At 42.1% G+C, this 26,063-nt stretch overlaps 1 protein-coding gene across 1 annotated transcript; it reads right to left on the reverse strand.

Moving 5' to 3' along the window:
- Positions 1 to 2,586: 2,586 nt before the first annotated feature.
- LOC100791875 (amino acid permease 8) lies at positions 2,587 to 6,101 on the reverse strand. Its single transcript, XM_026125396.2, has 5 exons — positions 5,967 to 6,101; positions 5,458 to 5,679; positions 4,670 to 4,767; positions 2,943 to 3,031; positions 2,587 to 2,654 (listed from the first exon to the last, which is right to left on the reverse strand). Exons 1-5 carry the CDS (start codon positions 6,072 to 6,074, stop codon positions 2,587 to 2,589), a joined length of 585 nt encoding a protein of 194 aa, XP_025981181.1. The 5' UTR covers positions 6,075 to 6,101.
- Positions 6,102 to 26,063: the final 19,962 nt, after the last annotated feature.

The raw sequence follows: 26,063 nt of genomic DNA on the forward strand, positions 1-26,063 counted from the left end.
GGGATATCATGAGACCAGAGTTTAGAAGGTTTGTAGATGAGTTCTATGCCCATGGCAGCTTTCCTAGAGGAAGTAATGCTTCCTTTGTGGCATTGATTCCTAAACTGAACCATCCTCAGTCATTCAATGATTATAGGCCTATATCCTTGATAAGCTGTATGTATAAAGTTATTGCCAAGTTGCTGTCTAATAGATTGAGGTCTGTTATGGATGGGCTAATTGATGAAAGGCAGTCAGCCTTCATTAAAGGTAGACATATCCTCCATGGTATTGTGATTCTCAATGAGGTGGTTGAGGAAGCAAGGAGAAGCAAGAAACCAGTGATGATCTTCAAGGTGGATTTTGAAAAGGCCTACGATTCAGTGTCTTGGTCTTTCCTGGACTATATGCTGTTTAGATTGGGGTTCTGCCCAAAATGGAGGTCTTCGATATCAGCATGCCTCCATTCAGCTTCTATTTGTGTTTTGATTAATGGTATCCCCAAGGAATTTACACCTACAAGGGGTTTGAGACAAGGGGATCCCCTAGCTCCCTTGCTTTTCAATATTGTAGGAGAAGGCATTACTGGTATGATGAGACAAGCAGTCCACAAAAACCTCTTTAGAAGCTTCTTGGTTGGTAAGAATAGGGAGCCTATCAACATCTTACAGTATGCTGATGATACTGTTTTTTTTGGAGAGGCTGTGTGGGACAACATTCATGCTATTAAGGCCATCTTAAGAGGATTTGAATTAGCTTCTGGTTTGAAGATTAATTTTGCCAAAAGCCAATTTGGGGTTATTGGTGATGGTGTTAATTGGGCCAGGGAAGCAGCTAATAACCTGAACTGTCGGTAGCTGGAATGTCCTTTCCTTTACTTAGGCATACCTATTAGGGCTAATCCCTCTAGCCAGCTGGTGTGGGAGCCTATCATCACTAAATTCAAGTCAAAATTAGCCAAATGGGCTCAGAAAAATATATCCATGGCTGAGAAGGTTACTCTAATAAATTATGTCCTCAATGCCCTCCCAATTTACCTCCTCTCATTCTTTAAGATACCTCAAAAGGTTGTCAAAAAGCTGATATCCCTTCAAAGGAATTTTCTGTGGGGTGGAGATATTGATCAAAAAAAAATTCCTTGGGTGAAATGGACTGATCTTTGTTTGCCTAAGGGTGATGGGGGGCTGGGGATAAAAGATATCTCCAAATTCAACTCAGCTTTGATGGGAAGATGGTTATGGGCTTTTGCATCTAATCAGCAACAGCTATGGGCTAGGGTTATAACCTCTAAATATGTGGTTGGTCAGATCTTCAAAATGCTAGAGACAAAAGGGGCTATTCCCATTGGTGGAGAGACATTAGAAACTTGTACCATCAGCTAGACTGCAGTATTTTTAAAGATAACTTGTCTTGGAAGGTTGGGTGTGGGGAAAATATCAAGTTCTGGACTGATAATTGGCTAGGGGAACAATACTCCCTGCAGCAGAAGTACTATCAGCTATTCCTCATAAGTAGACAGCAAAGGGATCTCATCTCTCAAGAAGAAGAAAATTTTCTATGTACACTTGTTGACTCCAAGAAAAACCTCATGCCCAACAGGAAGGATCTCATACAAAGTGAACAAAGAGGGACTTAAGAAAAAAAAATACAACTTTTTTTTAACTTGGTAGATCTTTTTTGTTGTGTTTCATGAATCATTGTACTCATGCCAGCATATGAGCATAATGACACAGTGCCTCATGATGTAGAAACGAGCCCTTTGCTCTTTGACCAGCCTAGCACACTTTCTAGCAAAAGCACACTTCCTCTGAGTGGAAGAAGAAGAAGAATTCTTCATGATAGAGGAAGAAGAAGTTTGTTGACATACATTCAAAAAGGTCACAAAGCTGGAATCAGATTTAAATAAACTGGAGGAGAACTCAATGCATAGACAGTTAACAGAGCAAGAAAAATTGGAGAGGAAGCAGTTGCATGATTCTCTTTGGGTTGCTGCCCAAGCCCATCAATCCTTACTTAGGCAGAAATCCAGATGAAGATGGTTAAAAGAAGGCGATTGTAACACAGATTTTTTCCACCTATTGATGAATGCTAACCGAAATAGAAATTCTATCAGGGATGTATTCATTGATGGTTCATGGACTGACGACCCACACAAGGTGAAGGAAGAGGTGAAATCCTTTTTCTTCCATAGGTTCCAAGAACTAATTGGTCAGCGACCCAAGATTGATGGAATCAGGTTTCAAACTGTTAATCTACAGCAGAATAACGAGCTTCTGGCACCTTTCATGGACGAAGAAATTCAGAAGGCAATTTTTAAAGCTGCAGCGAAGTTTTTTATGAAGGAAGGCAATTCACAAAAGGATTGCATGGATTTAATGGAAATCAGTATGCTTACCAAAAGAAAAGGATGGCTTGGGCATCAAGGATATTGAAACATTCAACCTCGCACTACTTGGAAAATGGAAGTGGCAATTAATGCAAGAAAATGGTGAGCTGTGGACCAGAGTTCTAAAATCGAAATATGGTGGATGGAGGAACCTTGAAGAAACAGGAAACTCAGCAAAGCAATTTGTTTAGTGGAGGGATCTAAAACACGCTTTTAATCAATCACAATAGGGAATGGTTATTCAAAATAACATGAGGTGGAAGGTGGGAGATGGAGAGAAAATTAGATTCTGGAAACACAAGTGGATTAATCAACAGGAATCACTAGCAGAAAGGTACCCCAGGCTATTTATCATATCCTCACAGCAGAATCACAACATTAGGTTTTAGGTTTTAAGATGACATATAGAGTTTTAGGCTTATCAAAGAATTTCCCATAACAAATCCAGCACTATATCCCCACAATGCAAATATTACAAGAGCAAGCAATCAATATACTTTGGCATCTCACACCCATACTCCATTTCAAGCATTATATTTTTTTCATATTTAGACATAACTTGACAACAGAGACATACCTTTGATGGCTTCCCTGGGAGGCTTAAAGCCAACCACAATGGACTTCCAAAATCGCTTCCCCCCTTTTCCTTTCGTAGTTTTCTTCGACCTGCGAAAGTGAAAAAATGCTAAAACGAGGAACGCCTAATGTTAAAACGTAAGGACGTACCTCAATCGATATGTGGCAGACACGAACTCCACAAAGACCAACTCCACAATATGGTTGCAGTCACGGAAGAGCAGCCCAGTTTGTGACAAAGACGAACTTAGGGCAGAAGGAGAAATAAGAAGAACGCCCTGGGAGTCTTAAGGCGAACCACAATGTACTTCCAAAATCGATTCCCACCCTTTCCGGAACTCTTTCCTTTCCTAGATTTCTTCGACCTGTGAAAGCGAGCAAATGTTAAAACGAGGAACGCCTAATGTTAAAACGAAAGGACGTACCTCAATCGATAAGTGACAGAGACGAACTTCACACACACGAACTCCACAATGTGGTTGCAGTCACAGAAGTGCAGGCCAGTTTGCGACAAAGACGAACTTAGGGCAGAAGGAGAAAGAAGAAGAACGATAAGGTTCGAGCGCGCGGGTTCTGCAGAATCAGATTTTTAATATATAATGACAACAACATCGGTTTTTTAAAAATAACCGATGTTAAAAACAACTAGGTAACATCGGTTTTAAGAAAACCGATGTTAAAATCAACTCCATAACATCGGTTTTTACCAAACCGATGTTAACAACGACACACCAACATCGGTTTTTCCAAAACCGATGTTAACTACTCCATAGTAACATCGGTTATTTAAATAACCGATGTTAATATATAGTACTTAACATTGGTTTTTCTGAAACCGATATTAACTGTGTCTAATTATTTACAAAAATGCCACCGCGCTTTTGTTAACATCAGTTTTGTGAATAACCGATGTTAACCGTGCGATGTTAAATCTAAAAATTGTAGTAGTGAATATCGCAAAACACGATTGTGCTGCGTTTTAAAGGAAAAAAGAAGGAAAAATCAAGTAGTTCTTTTGGGGGACCAAAATAAGAAGCTAGGGCACAATAGAAGAGAGAAAACCCATTCACTTGGGGACCCCTTCCTCCATTTTCTTCCACATCTCTTGCTTTCCTTTTGTATTAGTAAGCCTCTCATGATAATGAGAGGCTAAACCACCCATTGTTGGGAGCTCAACTACCAAACACTCTTGATGTAATGATTCTAACTATTTAATGTTATTTTGATATTATTGTCTCCTTTCTATGCTTAATATCATGTTTATGGCTTGATCATCCATGCTCATATAGTGTTATAGGGTTTATGCATTGGAAAATGTTTATCCTCTAAGAACTTGAAAAGGACATCTAGGTAATCCATGTCTAGGGATAGAATGGTATTTTTAGCCTTATTTATGCATTTTTATTCTTAAATCAAATTATTTGATATAGCTTTTACAGGATTAGGGGTGAAATTAGATAATTTAGGCTCTTTCACATGAGGAATCATAGTTAAGGTATGTTAGTGGATGAAGGTAATAATCAAAATAACATTAATTAGTGAAAACACTTAATGTTCCATCAAAAGTGGTTGACCCATCACCTGTAACAAAATATTGATTTCTCACACATAATAGACATCAATGCTCAAGTAGTCAACCATATTAGACATATTAAAAGCGTATATTTCAATAAATTACGAATTAAATAAAAAAAATATTTTACAAGAACAAAATTAAAAATGGTTGACCCATCAATGAATGGATATTCCTTGTTAATGAAATCTGAATTTGGCCAGGCGATGTTAGTACCTATTTCAACTATACGAAAGAATGGTTGACCCATCACCTGTAACAAAATATTGATTTCTCACACATATTAGACATCAATGCTCAAGTAGTCAACCATATATTAATATCACTATCAACTTCCAGACGGAAAGAAAACTTAAATTTTTTGTCCTTAAGCATATAGTTATTTTTAAGTTTAATCACTACAAGAAAAAGTTAGAGCAGATTTGGTTCCGTCTTTGTTTTCTCTTTCTTTTTTTTTTTTTTGCAAATTTGGTCTCCTGTTACTTTAATTGTGTATTATATTTAATATTCAACTGAAATACTAATGTGGGAGTACAATAGAGTGACACATCAGCATGAATATATTGACATGGTAGACCAAAATTGCACAATTATAATAATGTAAGATCAAGTTCCGTTAAGCAGTGACAAGATAAAGGAGATTATTGACATGTAACACGGTCTCATTATATCAGGTCATTATTTTGAATTATATATTCAATCTTTACCATCGAATAGTAAACACCCTTCAAAAAAAATATCCGTTACGCAGTGACATGATAAACAGATTATTGACAAGTAACACAGTCTCGTTATATCAAGTCATTATTCAAGAACAGAAATATAATGATACGGATTAAAAGCGTATATTTCTGTAAATTACAAATTAAATACAAAAATATTTTACAAGAACAAAATTAAAAATGAGTAACTTAATTATGTTTCAGTGAAAGAAGGATCGAACCTGATATGCTCCAATCATGTGGATTACGATGAATCCGTTCCCCAGTGCAACCAACCAGAAGGGTTCGGTAAATCCAGTCAAGATGTTCCCAGGTGTGTTATCACCAAAAGCAGCATAGCCAAGGCCACTGCATAGCAAGAACAATATTGCCATTGCTGTGACCCCTAGCACGTTAGCCCTTTTCATTTGTTTATTTTCTGATGGATGGGACTTTAATGTGTCCTAAACAAAGCAGGGAATAATCAGATTCAGTGTCATAATTCCAATTTGCTAGAGATGCTTGCATCTCTTTATTTGCTAAGCTTTTATTAATGAAATATGATATATATACAACAATTCAAATAGAAATTTATATAATAAAATTTTTGTATTTTTCTTTCATCGTTATAACAATAAATAATGTACAAGAAAAAAATAGACACAAAAATTACAGTATAAACTGTTGTATAAATAACATTTTTCTTTATTAGTTTGCTAAATTAGTGGAAAATAAGTGAACTGTGTTTTACCATTATATCATAAATAACAGTAGCGTAAGTGCATGCAAGAGCTATGTTTCCCAATCCAATGAAAACCCTCAGAAGTTTATCCTCTGCAGGTAGTTTGGTTTCGGTCATGCTGGTTGTTGCTCCTTTTCCTGTACATATATTGCCAAAATGGCGATGTAAATACAAGTGTTTTTTTTATGTTACAAAACATCTTTCATGAAGCAAAAAAAAAAAAATACTAACAATCTCTCCTAACAATACTAACAATTAACATTTGCTTATAAAAAAAAGCAAAAACAACAAGTTTGATGTGATAACCAAATTCTAAAAATTGACAATTTAGAAGGGATTCCTAGAATCATAACTGTCTATTTTATAATGACAACTTGATCCATTTGAATTTTAGATTTATCCACAACTAGATTTTGGAGCTGGACCCCTTGCGCTGTTGCAAGATACATAGTGTAAGAGGCATGTCAACTTGAAGTTGTGCCTACAGAATTGCAATGAGAACATCTTCATCTATATTCTTATCCACTTTTGTTGCCACTGTCAAAGTTTTTAATTTTCCCCCCTATTTTCCTGCTTTCCAATTCCATCTTGCTGGTTTGACAACATAATTCCAAAGTTGAACCAGTAATTGAGAATGGGAACTCTTATCCAGAGACAAAGACTATTTCCACCCAAAATGGAAGTGAAGTTGGAACACAGGATAAAGATATTGTTGTGGAAGGCTTTGGTTCGGTTGAAGTATATGATCAATGGATTGCACCTCGAGTATCTGGAGGAAGTCCATAAGCCCAATATGAGGTAATGGCTCTTGTGAATTGTAAAAATTATAAAAAGGGTTGAAGCCTTTAATTGAATTCAAAATAACTGTTCACACTTCACAGCCCTTGTTTCTCCTACACAGATTGATTGGCTTAATAAGGTTTTCACAAGCAAATTAGCCCACAAATGCCCTTAATTACATACGAAAGCTTAAAACAAGCATGTGAAAACAAATTATGGAACCCGCAACCTTGCTTGACAAACCACCCTATATCTTTGAAGCTTAAACTAAAAGAACCTTAAAATAAGCTTAATTAACCTAACAAACTTATTAACTCAGTAACCTGGTTTCTTCGAAGTGAGATCAATGTCGTTCTTCACGAAGTGCCAGTTCGAGTCGCGAAGTTGCACTACTAAAAAAGGCAGAATCTACATCGGTGATTCTAAGACAGTTCTAAACAACCATCTTAGAATGATTGGCGGTGGCATTTTTGTAATAAATGCGAACATAACAACGACGTTTGTAGTTGACCGTCTTTAAATAATGTGTAAAGGTTTAACCAATGGCAAAGTTGTAAATTTTTGCTTTTATACAAAGACGGGTTTTAAATAAAACTCGTCTTTGTTTGGTTATTGATTTACTTTTTATTATTGACTTGCGAGCTCAGCCCCAATTTAGGTCACAACGACTCATGATACTCAGCCCCAATTAAGGGTTCAGAAGCTGGCGATGCTCCCACTCCCACCGATGTCACCACAACCCCCATGCTGCCACTGATGTCGCCTCCAGACAATGCCCGCGCGCGTGAACCTTACACGCCAGTGCCAGCACGTAAAGCAGCGTCGTCGTCGTGGTCGTCTCTCTCAGGCGGCATGGGGGGATGGCGAAGAGGTTGAAGAACGACATGGACAGAGTGGAAGGTGTGGAAGGGGTTCTGTATAGGGTTTTGGAGACATTGCCGATTGAGGTGCTAAATCAGATGAGGGCGTCGCCCAAGGATGACGCCATACCAGAGATAACAATGGCGGAGTTGACGGCCGCCGATGGGGTACTGTTTGGGTTTCCGATGAGGTACGGGTCGATGGCGGTGCAAATGAAGGCTTTCTTTGACTCCACGAGGCACTTATGGTAGGAGCATAAGCTTGTAGGGAAACCCGCTGAGTTCTTTGTTAGCACCGAAACTCTAGGAGGAGGCCAAGAAACTACTGTGTAAGATTTTCTTTTTTTCCTTGTTAGTGTTCTTGATTTGTGAATCTCACTTAAATTTTGAGCTTAATATGTGGCATGCATTGTGAATCACATTTTTAATCTTTATCAGCTAAGTTGAGTTGTTTATGTATGTTGTAGGGCCTTTCAAGGAGAAACGAAGCAATGAGCTTAAATTCTAATAGCTCAAAATCACATATAATTTTCACATTTGTCATTGAGTCTTTGTGTAAGGTACTGTCAAATTTTGTAATTCTACCTAACATTACCAGCAGTTGTGTATGGAAATTGTTGTTTTCCTAAGATTCAAGCCAGGTTTATATTTTCTCTGTTAGTTCTATTGCTAAACATGATTTTTTTAAACTGATGTTGCAGGGAACCACAAAGGGTTTCAATATCTCAAAAACTAGCAGAATCAACCTTATTGATCTTGCTGGATTGGATAAGGATGAAGTTGATGATGGAGAGCCAATGTCTAAGGGAAAGCAGATATGTAGATAAATCATCATCTCAGCTCAAGTAAGATGCAATGACTAAATTATTTCTTAGGGTGTGTTTCGGTAAACAAGTTATTAAGTACTTATTGAAGCCTATAAAAAAATAAAAATAAAAACTAAGTACTTGTTGAAGTGCTTATCATGTAAGCTGTAAGTTGTTTTTATAAGCTGCAATTGAAAAGAAAATAGGATTAACAATTTTCATATAAGCTGCAAGTTGTTTTTATAAGCTATCTTTGAGACTTTATTGAAATAAGCTGAAAATAATTTAAGGACACATTATTAGCTATATTCATAAGTTCTCCTGAATACTCACACAAGTGATTATGTCAGAAGATAAGCCTTAATAAGTTGTAAACAAGTTCTGCCAAACAGACCCTTGTTATTTAAAATTTCTACAGCCTGATTGGATGGGTTTTGCTGTTATGTAGGTTGAAACATAAAAATAACACATTACTCTTTCTTATTTTACTGCACTCAATGCACCTAAATTCTTGAAAGGGAAATTCATTGTCACAGACTGCACTCAATGCACTACCCAACTTTGATCTTGAAAAGCTCCAAATTCTTATAGCTTCAAAAGGAAAGTCGTTGTCACATATTGCACTCAATGCTCTTATGCAAAAGAGGAATGCTCTTATATCCATTATCACATTGAGGTTTTTGATGATGAAGGTAAGATTCATAGAGTATATACTATATAGCAATAGCATGCCTTTTGAGGACTACTTCCACCTTACGCTATATTGTGTATGTTAATTTAGTGTCATTGAGTTCACAAAGCAAACTGAGATTCACCTGACTTCTTTGCAATGCCATATAAAATACAGAAATTATATATATATATATATATATATATATATATATATATATATATATAAATCAGTTTTTTATAGTTAATTTCTAACTATTTTGATTTTCATCTCTATGTTAAAATAAAAAAAGTCCTCATAACACACTTCTTTACATGCATGTTTTCTAATTAATTGATTAAAATTTAGTGTATTACTAGAATTTATTTATAATTATTATAAATGAAATAATTTCATTTAATGTCGTCTTTAATTTTCTTATTTTAAAAATAAAAACATTTAGTATGTTGCTGGCCTTAATAAAAACTTGCAATTTAGTTTGTGCCTTTCCATATAAAAAAAATTTATAAACTCACGTGACTACAAGAGCCATATGCACGTGAGATATTTTTTAACGAAAAGCAATAAAAGCAAACCCGAACTAGTGAAGAGTGTTGCTAGGTGCACCCAGCAATTTGTGGGAAAAGACTTAAAAGCCCCTCAGGAATTTTTTAAAAAAATAACTCTCGCCTCTCTCTCTCTATCGCGCCTGCTTCTTCTTCTTTCTTCCTCGGACGGTTCTGCTTCTGCTTCTTCATTCTTCTGCTTCTTCTTCGAGATTATGCATCTTCTTCGTTCTTCTTCTTCACGCCGCGATTCTGCATCTTCTTCCCAAGTGAAGGCTTATTCTTCGCGTTTCTGCTTCTTCATCTTCGTTGCCGCCATTGTTGTCGGGATCAAGTGGAAAGCTTCTTCTTCGCGTTTTTGCTTCTTCTTTGAGTTTCTGCTTCTTCTTCGAGGTACGTTTCTCCTTCGCGTTTCTACTTCTTCCCCCATTGTTGCCGGCGATGGTGGAACCGCTATCGGGAAGTTGCTAGGCTGTTTACGGATCACATGATCCGTAAGCCTCTTACGGATCAAGTGGATCCGGAAGAGGCTTACGGATCAAGTGATCCATAAACTGTTTGTTAGTAGTTTACGGATCAACTTGATTCGTAAGTCTCTTACAGATCAACTTGATCCGTAAGAGGCTTACGCATTAGGTGATCCATAAATACTAACAAACAGTTTACGGATCACTTGATCCGTAAAAGTAACAGTTTCATTTTAATTGAAAAAATACCAAATATTTGATACATTGTGAGCTTTTTTTGAAATTAGGGTATTTTAATTTAGGGTATTTTAATTTAGACTGTACAATCATTGCCTGCAAATCAATGCTCCCCCTTTAATTAGGTATGCTTGCCTTATTTTGTTTTTGGTTGTTTCAATATTGTTGAACTTGAACATTGTAATTACTGACAATACTCCCCCTTTAATTAGCTTTTTTTGGTTGTTTCTTGGACGCATTAGAAAAAAATCTTGTCCCGATTAGCACCTAATATCCCTTTTTCATAGACATACATATTAGTTAGGATGCTCCCCCTTATATGATGAATAGAATAAAACACACATAAGTGGTTACATTTATGGGCCTATTTAGATAAACTTTTCTATATATATAGATATATCCTCTTTTAGGGAATTATCCAAATAGTATATATTGATTAGCATTTTTTTATCAGCAAAATAGGATATATATATATTGTCGCAACCTACCCTTCGGCGGGAGGGCGACGCGTGACTCGCGGGATGCGTGTTCCACGAAAAGAATACGCACGGAGTCGCCACCAACGTTTATTTGAGGAAAACGTCGGAAAAACCGGAAAAGACGTGATCTACGAACTTTTAAGTGAAAGGTTCGGGAGTTGTATTTACGCACGGGGAAGGTATTAGCACCCCACACGTCCGTCCCAAGGGACGGCAGCCTTTAATCTAATGTGCAAACATGACTTTGATTTTTACGTTCCATTTTATGTCCTTATATCCTTTATACCCTTTTTATATTTTTCCTTTTTTGTGGTCGACAAGGGTGTTTCCCTTTGCTCCTACGTATTCCTCAATTTGCGATGAGGAAATCAGACCTACGTAGTTCTTTCTTATCAAGTGATTCTTTTTTACTTTAAGAGGTGACCATTTTAAGGCGTTGGACCTTGAAAATGATCCATTTTACTTAGTAAGAAATTGAAATGACAAACTTCAAAAACTTATTTTTTATGGACGAGCTTGACTAGGCGAGTTGATTTTAGCCTTAGTTTCACCTTAGTTATTAGTCAATTCAATTAAGAATGAGAAATCCCAAAGAGAAAATGTCCAATTGATTTGCCGCTTTATTTTACTAAAAGATGTTTTTTGATTATTATATTATTATTTTACCTCTTTTTTTATTTCCAACGTGGTTACGGCACGACCGAACGGTCGGAATTCATTTTAACCGAAGTTAACGGATAATACAATTCAAACGTTCGGTGGAAATTTATTTTATTTTTAAGTTAAGCGAGGAATGACTTAAGTAAAATGGCTTAAGCACGTCAAGAGGGGGTATAAAAAGTAAACAAAATGAGAATAAAAATGCACGAAACACAATGTGGACCACTACGGGTACATAGAATGAATCGAAAAGCTTGGTTCAAGGTACTTACCCGTTGAAGATCGAAGAACGATGAAGAACGAACGAAGAACGTCGAAGAATGGTCGAAACCTTTGCGAAATTCCTCACGGAAAACGTTACGGAAACGTTTCGGAAGCGCCTCGGCTTAGATTTTCTTCACGGAAACAATTTTTCCAAGCAAATTCGAAAGAGAGAGAAGTGCCTAAGGGGCTGAACCCTTTTCCTTCTCACTTCCTCCCCTATTTATAGCAAAATAGGGGAGATGGATGCCGCCCAGCTCGCCCAGGCGAGCAGGGTTGCTTCCTCCAGAAGCAACAGCCTTCTAGAGGAATATTCTGGAGGGCCCAAGTGGACCTGGGTGTTATTTGCACCCCCATTTTTACTAAGTACACCACCCTCTGCATTTTTTTTTGTGATTCTTTTTCGTAAAGTTACGGAAACTTATGAATTTCGTAACGATACTTGTTTTCTTTCCGTAATGTTACGAGACCTTGTGGATTACATAATCATCCCCTTTTTGACTTACGGAACCTCACTTATTTGTGCAACGATGCTTCCATTTGATTTCCGATGTGTCACGGAACCTTACGGATTGTGCATCAATATTTTCTTTTGTTTTTCGACATGTCCCGGAATTTCACAAATTGCCTAATGATGGGTGTCAAGCACCTCACAAGGACCAAAGAAAAGTCGCATGTCATCAAGCAAAGGTCCCCGGACGAAATTAGGGTATGACAGTTGCCCCTCTTTACTTGTCTTTTATTGGAAATAAAAGGAAAGTAAAGATAAGACACTAATTTCGTTCCTCTCGGTTGACGAGAGTCGCGGGTGACCATAAAATTTCCGCATGCAAATGACTTGTTGTTCCCGGGGGAACAAAAGGTGCAGAAGACTATGTCAGTCCCTGCATGCTATCAAGCGTTCTGTCTTATAGATAGCAAAAGAATGTTTATACGGATAACCACTCGGGTATTTCCGCCCGTCAGCATGACTCAAAAGTCAGTATGACAGATCTTGTAAGTGCGGAAGATGATGTAAATCTCCGCATGTCATCAGGCCCGCCGCCTCTGGATGACAAAGGGTGCAGAATGACCAAATTTTGTCTCTGCGTGCCATCGGACACGACTGTGTCTAAATGGCAAAGGGGTGCGGATTGACCAAATTTTGTCTTCGCATGTCATCGGGCCCGCCGCCTCTGGATGACAAAGGGTGCAGAATGACCAAATTTTGTCTCTGCGTGCCATCGGACACGACTGTGTCTGAATGGCAAAGGGGTGCGGAATGACCAAATTTTGTCTCCGCGTGTCATCGGGCTCGCCGCCTCTGGATGACAAAGGGTGCAGAATGACCAAATTTTGTCTCTGCGTGCCATCGGACACGACTGTGTCTGAATGGTAAAGGGGTGCGGAATGACCAAATTTTGTCTCCGCGTGTCATCGGGCCCGCCGCCTCTGGATGACAAAGGGTGCAGAATGACCAAATTTTGTCTTTGCGTGCCATCGGACACGACTGTGTCTGAATGGCAAAGGGGTGCGAAATGACCAAATTCTGTCTCCGCATGTCATCGGGCCCGCCGCCTCTGGATGACAAAGGGTGCAGAAAGACCAAATTTTGTCTCTGCGTGCCATCGGACACGACTGTGTCTGAATGGCAAAGGGGTGCGGAATGACCAAATTTTGTCTTCGCGTGTCATCGGGCCCGCCGCCTCTGGATGACAAAGGGTGCAGAATGACCAAATTTTGTCTCTGCGTGCCATCGGACACGACTGTGTCTGAATGGCAAAGGGGTGCGGAATGACCAAATTTTGTCTTCGCGTGTCATCGGGCCCGCCGCCTCTGGATGACAAAGGGTGCAAAATGACCAAATTTTGTCTCTGCGTGCCATCGGACACGACTGTGTCTGAATGGCAAAGGGGTGCGGAATGACCAAATTTTGTCTCTGCGTGTCATCGGGCCCGCCGCCTCTGGATGACAAAGGGTGCAGAATGACCAAATTTTGTCTCTGCGTGCCATCGGACACGACTGTGTCTGAATGGCAAAGGGGTGCGGAATGACCAAATTTTGTCTCCGCGTGTCATCGGGCCCGCCGCCTCTGGATGACAAAGGGTGCAGAATGACCAAATTTTGTCTCTGCGTGCCATGGGACACGATTGTGTCTGAATGGCAAAGGGGTGCGGAATGACCAAATTTTGTCTCCGCGTGTCATCGGGCCCGCCGCCTCTGGATGACAAAAGGGTGCAGAATGATCAAATTTTGTCTCTGTGTGCCATCGGAAACGACTATGTCTGAATGGCAAAGGGGTGCGGAATGACCCAATTTTGTCTCCGCGTGTCATATGACCTCAGGGTCAGTATGACAGATCTTGTGGGGCGGCCGACAAAAGCAATGCTCTTGCTCCTACGTATCCTCCAATGAGGAACTCAGACCTACGTAGTTCTAGATAACTTGTGAGACTTGAAAAAGTCTCCACCGGAAGATGCTGACATCTCCGGAAAGGGCGCAGATGACCACATTGGCCTCTACTCATCAATCACACTGGGGGTCACTGAATGACGAGGTGCGGATAATTGTAAGGTGTCTCCGCGGGTTACCAGCTCTTGGGTCATGGGAACAAAAAGCGGTGCGGTCGACAAAAGCGAGGCTCTTGCTCCTACGTATCCTCCAATGAGGAACTCAGACCTACGTAGTTCTGGATAACTTGTGAGACTTGAAAAAGTCTCGGTGTTTTCTCCACTAAAATGCAAACATGCTTTAGCAAAGAGACAAACATTCCAACTGATTAGAGCAGCATATGCCTTTTTTTGAGTAAAAAAAAAAACAAAAAGAAACAATGCGTCTACCGGGGAAGGAGAGTCTGCTGATGAAACCCCCCCATAACCATAAATGAGATTTTGGATGTCAGCATTTCGTTTCTAAATGACCATTTAGAGGAAACACTGGGTTCGACAAAAATAGAAGAAAATCACTCAAAGTGTATCAATCTCGCACAGGTAAGTGTTTCATCCTAATTCCGAACCATAGATATGTCATGACTTGACTTTGCAAATTATTTCCTATCAAATCAAAAATTACATGCGTGATCATGGATCAATAGGACTTCCCTTGGGAATGGGTTCTTTTGGTGGGTTTTTCGGCTTTTGTGTGTTTTTGGCTTTTGATTTTTTTTGTTGGCTTTTTCCTTTTTTTGTTTTTGTTTAGTGCGGGGTGAAAAATTCGCCGACGCACAGGATTTTAGTTGGTAATCAAAGGGAGAAGACCACTTTAGGTCATGGTTTCCTTTTCTTTCTTTTGTTCATTTGGTGACAATTTTGTATTGTTCAAATATCGTCTGGTCCAAAGACCTCTCTGCACATTTCTTCTGTTTTCTTTCGATCCTTGATCAGGAGCTTTCTTTCCTTCTTCTTCTTCTTTTTTTTCTTTCTCCCATTCTTTGATTGGGAATTTTCTTTCTTTTCTTTTTGCTTTCTCCCACTCTTTGATTGGGAATTTTCCTTCTTTCCCCTTTTTTTTGCTTCCGAGGGTAAAGATTGACATTCTCACCCTGGGTCAAGGTTTATGGTGAGTCAGGATTTTGGCTCAAGGTTTGTAGAATGGCTAGACATGATACATGCCGGGGTTTGGTTTGGCTCAAGGATAAAAGGGATGACCCACATTTTTCCATGACACAAATGCAAAAATGATGATTTGGAAACTTTATGCAAAACTGGTCATGCATGCACCTATGCGGACACTCAAGTGTCAAATTTTTATGGTCATGTGATGCTAGGGCTCAGGATTCATTTCCTCTATTTTAAATCAACCCAATGTTTCCAAAATATGTTCTTTTATCAATTTGTGCATTCATCCGAGTCCATTTCGGGCGTCCGGGGAAATTTCATAGCATTCACCCTTCAGGTGTACACATTTTTCCAAAAACTAGTTATGATCAGTGAATTTTTTCAAAGAAAAGTTGGAAGTCATCTCTTTTCAAAAGCATGTCGGTTTTTCAGCTAGACAACTTATTTTTCTTTTTCCATCGTTTTTTCTTACTTGCTTTCTTTTCCCTTATTTGCTCTCTTTTTCTTTACTTGCTCTCTTCTTTTCTCATTTGCTCTCTTTTCCTTTACTTGCTCTCTTCTTTTCTCATTTGCTCTCTTTTTTTCTCATTTGCTCTCTTTTCCATTTCATTTTTTTCTTTTCTATTTTTATTTTTATCATGATTTTTGTTTGTTTTACATATATTTTTTGGACGATGTTCCTAAACGAAGAACTCTACACGGTTCCAGAATTTCAAACATCATCGATAGTAATGATATATAAACACTAACGCAACAATCCAAACAAAAATGTATGCGCTGTACAAATGACAATCGAAACAACAAAAACAAACATTAGTCTCTCAAATCAAAACAATAACATAACATAAAAATGATAAAAGAAATATGAAAGAAAACATGAATCTTGGGGATCTCCCAGTCATGTATCTCCACTCCCTCCCAAGAAGTCAAGCAAATCGGCCATCTCCTCGTCCTCGTGGGCCTCTTCTCCATCGTCGGGAGCTTCTGGGGGCGCCTCTCCCGCTTGGGCCTCGGGCCAATCTCCGGGCCATGCAACCTCTGCCCTGAACTGGTTTGGAGTAGGGCATGAAAAAGAAGCGAAGCCCTGGCTCTGCATGCTGAGGCTCATCTGGTACAGACAATCATGGGTCTGTACATGTGCTCGGTGGTTGGCCGCCTGCTGGCGAACCAAATGCCGTAAATACTGCTCCATGTCAAATGACCCAGCCTGGCTAGCCTGATGAGGTGGTGGGGGCGCGCCTACGGCCTGTGGAGCATCACCCTGAGCCTGTCTCTGGGTACAGTACTTCTCAATAAAAGCCCGGGTGATAGGCGGCCGAATCACCTTGGTAGGTGCAACGGGGACTCCGAACGACTGGCAGAGTCCTGTGATCAGTGCGGGAAATCCCAGGGCCCTGTTGGACTTATCTGGATCCAAAGGGTGCCTGGTAGGCTCCATACCTGCAAAAATATAAATGGCATCAGCGATTAACTGAGCCACATAGATGCTCATCCGCGTCAGGATGGCGTACACCAGCTGACACTTCGGTAGGGGGAGGTCGGAATTATGATCGCTGGGCAGGATGTTGCTGAGGAGCAACGTCATCCATATCTGGGTCAGGGTGGTCATGTTGGTGCGCATGATTCGCACTCGCCTCCCTGCAACAGTCCGGGCAAAATCCTGCCCCGGTATACATAGCAGTTGGGCGATGGCCTCCTCATCGAACCCATCAGACCGGTTCCTCCTCTGGCCATACTCGCACTCCTGGCCCTCTTCCAGCACTAACGGATATCCCAGGAGCTGACCGATAGCATCTGCATCGAACGGAATCCACTGACCCCTTACCCAGGACCTCATGTCACGCACGCCCTCCTCTGTTGGCCAAGCATTGGCATAAAACTCAAGGACTATTTCTGGATCGAACATGGCCATGGGAGTAACCAGTGATGTCCACCGTCGGCGCCCTATTTCCTCCTGGAAATCAGTATACTCGTCGTCCCTGAGCTGGACGCGTCGCTCCCGGAGAAACGACCATCCCTTGATGGCCTCAAAGCGCTGCTGGTGTACCGCGCTCCTAAAACGATGACTGTCATACTCAGGAGCGGAACTAGTTCCTTCGGTCGCCTTATCCTTCCTGGACCTCTTTGAGGCATGCTTCCTCGGGGCCATTTCCTGCGAGAGCAAACATTTGGAAAGTTAGTTTTACCAAGAAATGCTACTCTTAAAACAAAAAACGGCATACAACATACAAACATCAATGTAAATTTAGAGTAAACTTATGCACATACTTCTTTACGAACGTTCACTCGCACAAGACATTCTTATAACTAATAAAAATACACCCATGTACAATCAAGGCACATCCATTACCTAGATTATTTATATGTACTTCCAAGGTGTATTTGCTACCTACATCACATGCACTTCCTTGGCTAAATTTACATACATGCATACTCAAAGCATTTGGGGTACCAAAAATTGCACATGTGCACATTCCGGTATTTCTAATATTTTTATGCATATACAAACTTTGTGATGAATCTTGGCTATCTACACAATAAGGTGATACATTTCATGCTTTATTCAAGTGTTTTTGCTATCTAAAGCCACATGCGAATTCAAGTATATTTCCTTTTGCTGACTAAAATTGTATTCAAATTAAAAGGTATATTTTTTTTGTAATGTATTTTCTTTACATAACATGCAATATGTATATATTTTTTTGTGAGACATTTTGACTACCCAAAATTTCATGTACATACACCCTAGTATTTTGCTATCATATCCAAAGTGTAAATTGCCAAAGGTATTTTGCTACCTATTTTAAACCTACACATTTATGATGAGCAAAATTCCTAAACATCTAGACGTAGGGAAATTATTGTAACGTGGCCCATAGCTGATTGCTGGCCAAAAAGGGTAACTTTACCCAATATGCACCTCCTCTTGTGTTCTTTTGCATAAAACTTTGGTTCCCAGGCCTAGGATATATGTGGGGCAATTACTCTAACCTTTTTCGGGAATGAATGCATGTCCCAACAAATAGAAAATATGTGCAAACCAAAATGCCCCATGGGTTGTTTCCTTACAAAGGTCACGCGCTAATGCCATTGAGGCATTTCACCGAACACTTGGTGGGCGCGCGTTTAGGTATCAATAGCAAGAGAATAGGGACAATGTGGCATGTCCCATTGCTTCAAAATGCATTATAGGCCTAGGGCCATCCCATACAAACCCCCAATCCAAACCAATCAAGCAAGAAAACAAACCAAAATTGCCCCACATATTTGAGCACATTCCCACATTTTAGAGCACCAAAAGGAGATCAAAATACACCAATGAAAAGCTAGAAAGCTTAGGGATGGAATACTTACTTGTTGGTGATGAACAAAAGTGCGAAACGGAATCAAAAAATGCGAAAAATGATGACCCTAGGGCTGCAAACTCGTAAATCCCGTGGGTATGGCTTTTGGAAGGGGGGAAAAGAAGTTTTTGAATGCAAAAACGTCCCCCCTTTCGTCATCCTTATATTTTGGTGCAGGGGTGGCTCGCCCAGGCGAGCTAACCTGCATTTTTTTTTTTTGAGGGGAACATTAACCATGTCCCCTCCTTCCTCATGGATTAGCGTCTTGCCTAACTTGAACTTACTTAAGTTAGAATTAGGCGTTGATTACTTATTTTTAAAACAAACAAATAGTAAAAGAAAACTGCGAATACAAAGGATACGGGGCTGCCTTGCAGCGACGTTCTCTGCTTGTTTAGCGCGGGGAAGGGGCGACGATCAGTCGGTTTTGACCCCGTCCCCACTTGCATCCGTCCCCGTGTACCTGCAAGTAAGAAACAACCAGGTATGGCCAATCCTGACCGCGTCGTTGTCTTACCTTGGGTTGGTTTCTGTTGTTCATGTTTGGTCCCCACCCCAGAAGGTAGCTCAAGATGATCCTGCCCCTGTTTTACCACAACAATATGCATGCGTATGCATATGCAGGAATGTTTTCAAATGCAACAAATTTGAGCGAAAGTTGGTTTAGGTTCAATTTTAATTAAGCGCTTGGGGCATCCCATGAACCGAGCGGAAGGGCTCAGGTGATCACAAATCAATGCAAGGTTTGAAACCAAGGTGAGGACTAAAGCCTCGAATCCACGTTCATTTCTTTGAAAGATTGTAACGAGAGATACAGTAAACGGGAAATCCGTGGGGGAAATCCAGAAAACGCATAAAGATAAAGAACATGCAGCGATGTCCTTAATTGCCCCAGATTCTAAGCATAATATCGCTTGACGACATCAGAATTCACGGGTGAAGGTAGCTCTTCGCCATCCATGTTGGTAAGCACCAGGGCTCCTCCGGAAAAAGCCCTCTTCACAACAAAAGGCCCTTCGTAGTTCGGGGCCCATTTCCCTCGATTGTCCTTGACAGCATGGGACATTTTCTTTAGCACAAGGTCTCCCTCATGGAACTTACGCAAGCGTACTTTCTTGTCGAATGCACTCTTCATTCTTTGCTGGTACACGCGCCCATGACTCATGGCCGTTAAGCGCTTACCCTCGATGAGGTTGAGCTGGTCATAGCGCGTTTGAGCCCACTCTGATTCCTTTAATCCGGATTCTGCCAAGATCCTTAATGACGGGACTTCTACCTCAAACGGTAACACAACCTCCATCCCATATACCAATGAAATGGCGTTGCCCCAGTTGACGTTCGCACAGAAGTTCGGTAACCGTGTAACGCGAATGGGAGCATTTCGTGCCAATCCTTGTATGACACGGTCATCTTTTGGATAATCTTTTTGATATTCTTATTGGCCGCCTCCACGACTCCATTCATCTTTGGCCGGTAGGGTGTGGAATTCTGATGCTGGATTTTAAACTCCTCGCACATTTCCCCCATCATCTTGTTATTCAGGTTGGTGCCGTTGTCCGTGATAATCTTCCTTGGCAAACCATATCGGCAGATGATCTCTTTCTTAATGAACCTGACCACCACACCCCTCATGACGTTGGTATAGGAAGCTGCCTCGACCCACTTGGTGAAATAATCTATCGCTACGAGGATGAAGCGATGACCATTCGAGGCCTTGGGCTCAATGGCCCCGATGACATCTATTCCCACATGGAGAAAGGCCAAGGGGCGGACATGACATTCAAAGGATGTGGTGGGGCATTGACATTATCTGCGAATGCTTGACATTTGTGGCATTTCCTTACATGGACACAACAATCACTTTCCATGGTAAGCCAGTAATAACCTGCTCTTAGGATCTTCCTGGCCATAGCATGCCCGTTGGCGTGCGTTCCAAACGAGCCCTCATGGACTTCCTCGATCATGTGATTTGCCTCCCTGGCATCCACACACCGCAGGAGTGTCATGTCGTGATTTCTCTTATACAGTATGCTTCCGCTCATGAAGAAACCGGCTGCCAACCTTCTCAATGTCCTCTTATCATTGTCGACAATCTCTGGCGGGTATTCTTTGCTTACGACATATCGCTTGATGTCGAAATACCAAGGCTTTCCGTCCCGTTCCTCTTCTACTTGGCAACAATGCGCGGGTTTGCCACGACACCAAAATTCAATGTAGGGTAGATCCCCGTGCGGCGTTAGCTGGAACATAGACGCCAAAGTAGCAAGTGCATCCGCCATTTGATTTTCCTCGCGGGGAACATGATGGAAGGAGATCTCATCGAAAGTTTTAGCCAATTCCTTGATATAGGCTTTGTAGGGTATCAGCTTGGGATCTCTAGTTTCCCATTCCCCTCTCAGCTGATGGATTACCAATGCCGAGTCGCCGTACACCTTGAGTAGTTTGACATTGGAGTCAATCGCTGCCTGGACGGCTAGGGCACATGCTTCATATTCGGCCATGTTGTTGGTGCAGTCGAATCCTAGCCTGGCTGTGAAGGGTACACATTGATTGTCCGGAGAGACCAATACTGCCCCAACGCCATGGCCTAGAATGTTTGACGCTCCGTCAAACCATACAGTCCATTTTTCCCGTTCTTCGTCCAATTTTTCCTCAAACAAGGCCATGATGTCCTCATCCGGGAATTCAGGATGCATGGGCTGATAGTCGTTAAGAGGCTGTTGGGCCAAATAATCTGCTAAGGCGCTTCTTTTATCGCCTTTTGGGTGACGTAGACTATATCAAACTCGGATAGCAGGACTTGCCACCGGGCGATTCGTCCCGTGAGAGCTGGCTTTTCAAAGATATACTTAACCGGGTCCATCTTGGATATCAACCAGGTAGTATGGCTTAGCATGTACTGCCTTAGGCGATGGGATGCCCATACTAAAGCACAACACATTCTTTCGAGCAAGGAGTAATTCATCTCACAGGTCGTGAACTTCTTACTTAGGTAGTAAACAGCGCGCTCTTTCTTCCCGGATTCGTCATGCTGCCCCAGCATACACCCCATTGACTCGTCCAAGATTGTCATGTACAAAATGAGAGGCCTTCCAGGTACTGGTGGCATAAGCACGGGAGGATTCATAAGGCACTTCTTGATCCTTCCAAAAGCTTATTGGCAATCCTCATTCCAGCGATCAGTTTGGTTTTTGCGTAAGAGTTTGAACAACGGCTCACAAATGGCGGTGAGCTGCGATATGAATCTGGCAATATAATTCAAGCGTCCCAGGAAGCCCCGGACTTGTCTCTCAGTACGGGGTTCTGGCATCTCAAGGATAGCCTTCACCTTTTCGGGGTCTACCTCTATCCCTTTCTGGCTTACAATGAAACCAAGTAATTTCCCTGATTTGACCCCAAAGGTACACTTAGCGGGGTTCAACCTTAATTGATACTTCTGAAGCCTTTCGAACAACTTTCGCAGGTTGACAAGGTGTTCTTCCTCGGATTTAGATTTAGCAATTATGTTGTCCACGTAGACCTCGATCTCTTGATGCATCATATCATGGAACAAAGCTACCATGGCCCGTTGATAAGTTGCCCCGGCATTCTTGAGTCCAAAGGACATCACCTTGTAACAGAACGTCCCCCATAGGGTGACGAAAGTAGTCTTTTCCATATCCTCGGGCGCCATCTTTATCTAATTGTAACCGGAGAAACCGTCCATGAAGGAAAATAAAGCGAAATTGGCCGTGTTATCTACGAGGATATCGATGTGTGGTAAAGGAAAATTGTCCTTGGGACTGGCTCGATTCAGGTCCCGATAATCCACACACATTCGTACTTTCCCATCTTTCTTAGGGACCGGTACGATGTTGGCAACCCATTCTGGATACCGAGCGACGGCCAGAAAACCAGCGTCAAATTGCTTCTTCACTTCTTCTTTTATCTTCAAGGATGTTTCGGGCTTCATCCTTCTCAGTTTCTGCTTTACCGGGGAACACTCGGGATTTAGAGGTAATCGGTGTTGTACAATGTTAGAAATCAAACCGGGCATATCTTGGTATGACCAAGCAAAGATGTCTCGGTAGTCTTTTAGCAGGATTATTAATTCTTCACGGATAGGTGCGGTAATACCTGTGCCTATCTTTACTTCCCTTTTTCCACTGCCAATTCCCAAGTCTACTAGTTATGTTTCTTCTTGATGAGGCCCCATTTCTTGGTCCTCATGGGCGACCATTCTTTCTAATTCTGGGGGAAGTCCCACATCCTCGTTCCCTTCATCTTCCGTTTGATTCGTTTCTTGCTTGAAGTTGATAAGCGGGTCCCAGGTATTAGTACCTTCGGGGGTCTCGTCATCGGATCTGCCGTTTCAGAAATAAAGAAGTAAACATGCAAATGAATGAGAATGGGTAGAGACGTAGGAACAGATGAAGAAAGATCCTTGTATTATAAATTCAAAAACAAAAGACACAAAGCCTTAACAAAAGGAAAAACTCTAAAGCCTAGGCCCAACTATAGAGCTTTTAAAACCGTAAAGGTTTACATTATGCTTGTTGCGTAAATGCCGGGGCGTTCCTCCACTTGCCAATTTCCCAGCTGGAAATCAGGAGGGCATGGTCGTACCAAATCCAATGCACTCGGAACATCATCTTCGCATATCGCGACCACTTGACCTTTGTCTCCCAGACCCACGCTTATAAAGCTTCTACTTATGTGGCAGGGCGGGCTTCCTTCACTTTCTTGTCTCCAACGCGAGCTTTGACCACTGCTCTTCCTTCCCGCGATGCTTCTTTTCATATCCGCCTGAGTGGGCTTATAGCCTAAACCATACTTCCCACGATTTCCTTTGGCATTTATCAGGCTAGTCATGCCGCCGTTGTCCTTGCCTAAACCCATTCCGGGTTCGTAACCGTTCCCTAACATAACTCGGGCCATCATTACTGCTACATCGGACAGGCAAGGCTGCCCAGAGAAGAAGTCCACGGAGGAAATGCTGACCACCTCAAAAGACTGGAAAGCGGTTTCTAACGATTCTTCTGCGGCTTCCACATAAGGCATAGAGGATGGGCAGCTCACCAAGATGTCTTCCTCGCCTGACACGATGACCAAGTGCCCCTCCACTACGAATTTCAACTTTTGGTGGAGTGTAGAGGGCACAACTCCCACTGAGTGGATCCACGGGCGCCCCAACAGACAACTGTAGGGGGGGTTAATATCCATTATTTGGAAGGTGACTTGACAGGTGTGAGGGCCTATTTGTACCGGGAGATCGATCTCTCCCCTAACCTCTCGGCGAGTGCCGTCGAAGGCACGAACCACCATTGAACTCAGTTTTAAGTGGGAAGCATTAAATGGTAATTTCTCCAAAGTGCTCTTAGGCATCACGTTTAAACTGGAGCCATTATCGATGAGCACTTTGGCTACGACATGGTCCATACACTTGACTGATACGTGCAAAGCCTTATTATGCCCTCTCCCCTCGGCGGGGATTTCTTCTTCGGCGAAGGCAAGATAGTTGTTGGCAGTGATATTGTTGACCAGCCCTCCGAAACCTTCTACCGAGATATCTTGGGCCACATGGGCCTCGTTCAGAACTTTTACTAGCAGAGCCCGATGAGGCTCGGAGCTCATAAGTAACTCCAACAGCGAGACCCTAGCCGGAGTTTTGTTGAGCTGTTCGATAACCTTGAATTTGCTCTGCTGAATTATACGGAGGAACTCGCTGGCTTCCTCTAGCGACACCTCCTTTTTACCATCCTTCTTCTCCGGAAGGCCTTTTGCCGGAATATCTTTATTCGAAGCGTGGGGTGCTTCGCCATCTTGTTCCTCCACCACTTTTCCTTTTCCCTTGACGTCCGCGGGTTGGACTGGTAGGTCCGGAGGCACGAACACACGACCACTACGGGTCACACCACTCAGTCCCGTGATATTTTTTACTTTAGCTGACAGCGAGCTGACGTCGGTGGCTTCTTCTTCCTTCTCCCTCGGAGGTGTATATCTCCATGGTACTGCGTGGCTACTTTGGTATGGGAAAGGAACAGGTTTAGCTGCTAAGGGGTGTCTGGGTTTTTGCGAAGCTGCGCTTTTAGTGAAGTATATCACCAAGGGTTTGGGCTTCGCAACACTGCTCCCATCTGTGGACTGCATGCATATATGCTGCTCTTCTTTTCCTTCACTGCCGACTTCCAGTCGACCTTGATCTATCATCCGCTGTAACAATTCCTCTACTCCCAAACACGTCTCCATGTCATGCAGCTCGCCGGAATGCAGCAAATAGGAATCCTCCTTACACCCACTATGGAGAATCACACCTCCCTTTTGTAGGGCCTCAAAGATAAACCTCCTAGGGGTTGCCACATCCCTTAAAGGTTTAGACTCGCGCGGTCTATCGGACTCAATGGCGTTAATTGCTCCCCCTACATGATTGGCGAGCGGGTTGGTTCGCACATTGGGCCGATCCTCTTGGAAGGTCAGCCATCCAGCGTCCATCAAATGTTGGACCTTGTATTTAAGGGCCAAGCATTTTTCAACGGAATGTCCCGGGACACCCCCATGGTACTTGCAAGTTGCATTAGGGTCATACCACTTTGGGAAAAGGGGTTGGAGGACCCTTCCGGGAGTTACCACGGCCAAATGATTGGCGATGAGGGATGGCAAGAGGTCTTCGTACGTCATTGGGAGTGGGGTGAATTCTTGAAATGGCCTCGGAGGGAAGTTCCTTGTCGTGTTGGAATTACCGGCCGGGCGAGTCGTGTTCGGAGTTGGAACTTGGGGAGCTTCCCTCTGGGTGGGTGCCTTAGGCTGCACGGGTGTTGAACTAGAGGCGTTCCCGGTATGAGCCGAGAAGCTCGGGTGATGTTGCGCGTACTGATGGGTACCATGAGGTGTTTGCTGGGGTTTGACCCACGCGGGTGTTGAAGAGACGGCATGGGCATCTCCTTCCTTCCTTTTAGCCCCTGTTGCCCCGATTCTTTTGGCATTCGCACTCGTGGAGGAAACGTAATCAAACTTTCCTCTTTTCAATCCTACCTCGATTCTTTCCCCGGCGAATACTAGGTCCGCAAAGCTGGACGGCATATAACCTACTAGCTTCTCATAGTAGAACACTGGCAGAGTGTCTACCATCATGGTGATCATCTCTCTCTCAACCATGGGAGGAGCTACTTGTGCCTCCAAATCTCTCCACCGCTGTGCGTATTCTTTAAAGGTTTCACCCTCCTTTTTGAACATATTTTGCAATTGAGTGCGGTCGGGAGCCATATCGGAATTGTACTGATATTGCCTTAGGAAGGCAGTAATCAGATCCTTCCAAGTACGGATACGGGAAGCTTCCAAATTAGTGTACCACACTACCGCGGCTCCGGCCAAGCTATCTTGAAAGAAGTGTATTAATAGCTTCTCATCCTTAGAGTGTGCGCCCATCTTGCGGCAGTACATTTTGAGATGGTTTTTGGGACAAGTCGTCCCTTTATACTTGTC

This window comes from Glycine max, chromosome 14, assembly GCF_000004515.6.
Source record: "Glycine max cultivar Williams 82 chromosome 14, Glycine_max_v4.0, whole genome shotgun sequence".
Taxonomy (NCBI): domain Eukaryota; kingdom Viridiplantae; phylum Streptophyta; class Magnoliopsida; order Fabales; family Fabaceae; genus Glycine; species Glycine max.

What these genes read in the sequence shown, in the direction of transcription:
- LOC100791875 (XM_026125396.2), bottom strand. Translation starts at nt 6,074, where the DNA reads ATGACCGAAACCAAACTACCTGCAGAGGATAAACTTCTGAGGGTTTTC. An exon ending in ACATGATTGGAGCATATCAG is followed by an intron (nt 4,768 to 5,457) that starts GTTCGATCCTTC and finishes ATTTTGTTACAG; the next exon opens with GTGATGGGTCAACCATTCTT. An exon ending in TCCCAGGGAAGCCATCAAAG is followed by an intron (nt 2,655 to 2,942) that starts GTATGTCTCTGT and finishes TTGTGTTTCCAG; the next exon opens with AATCTAATTTTCTCTCCATC.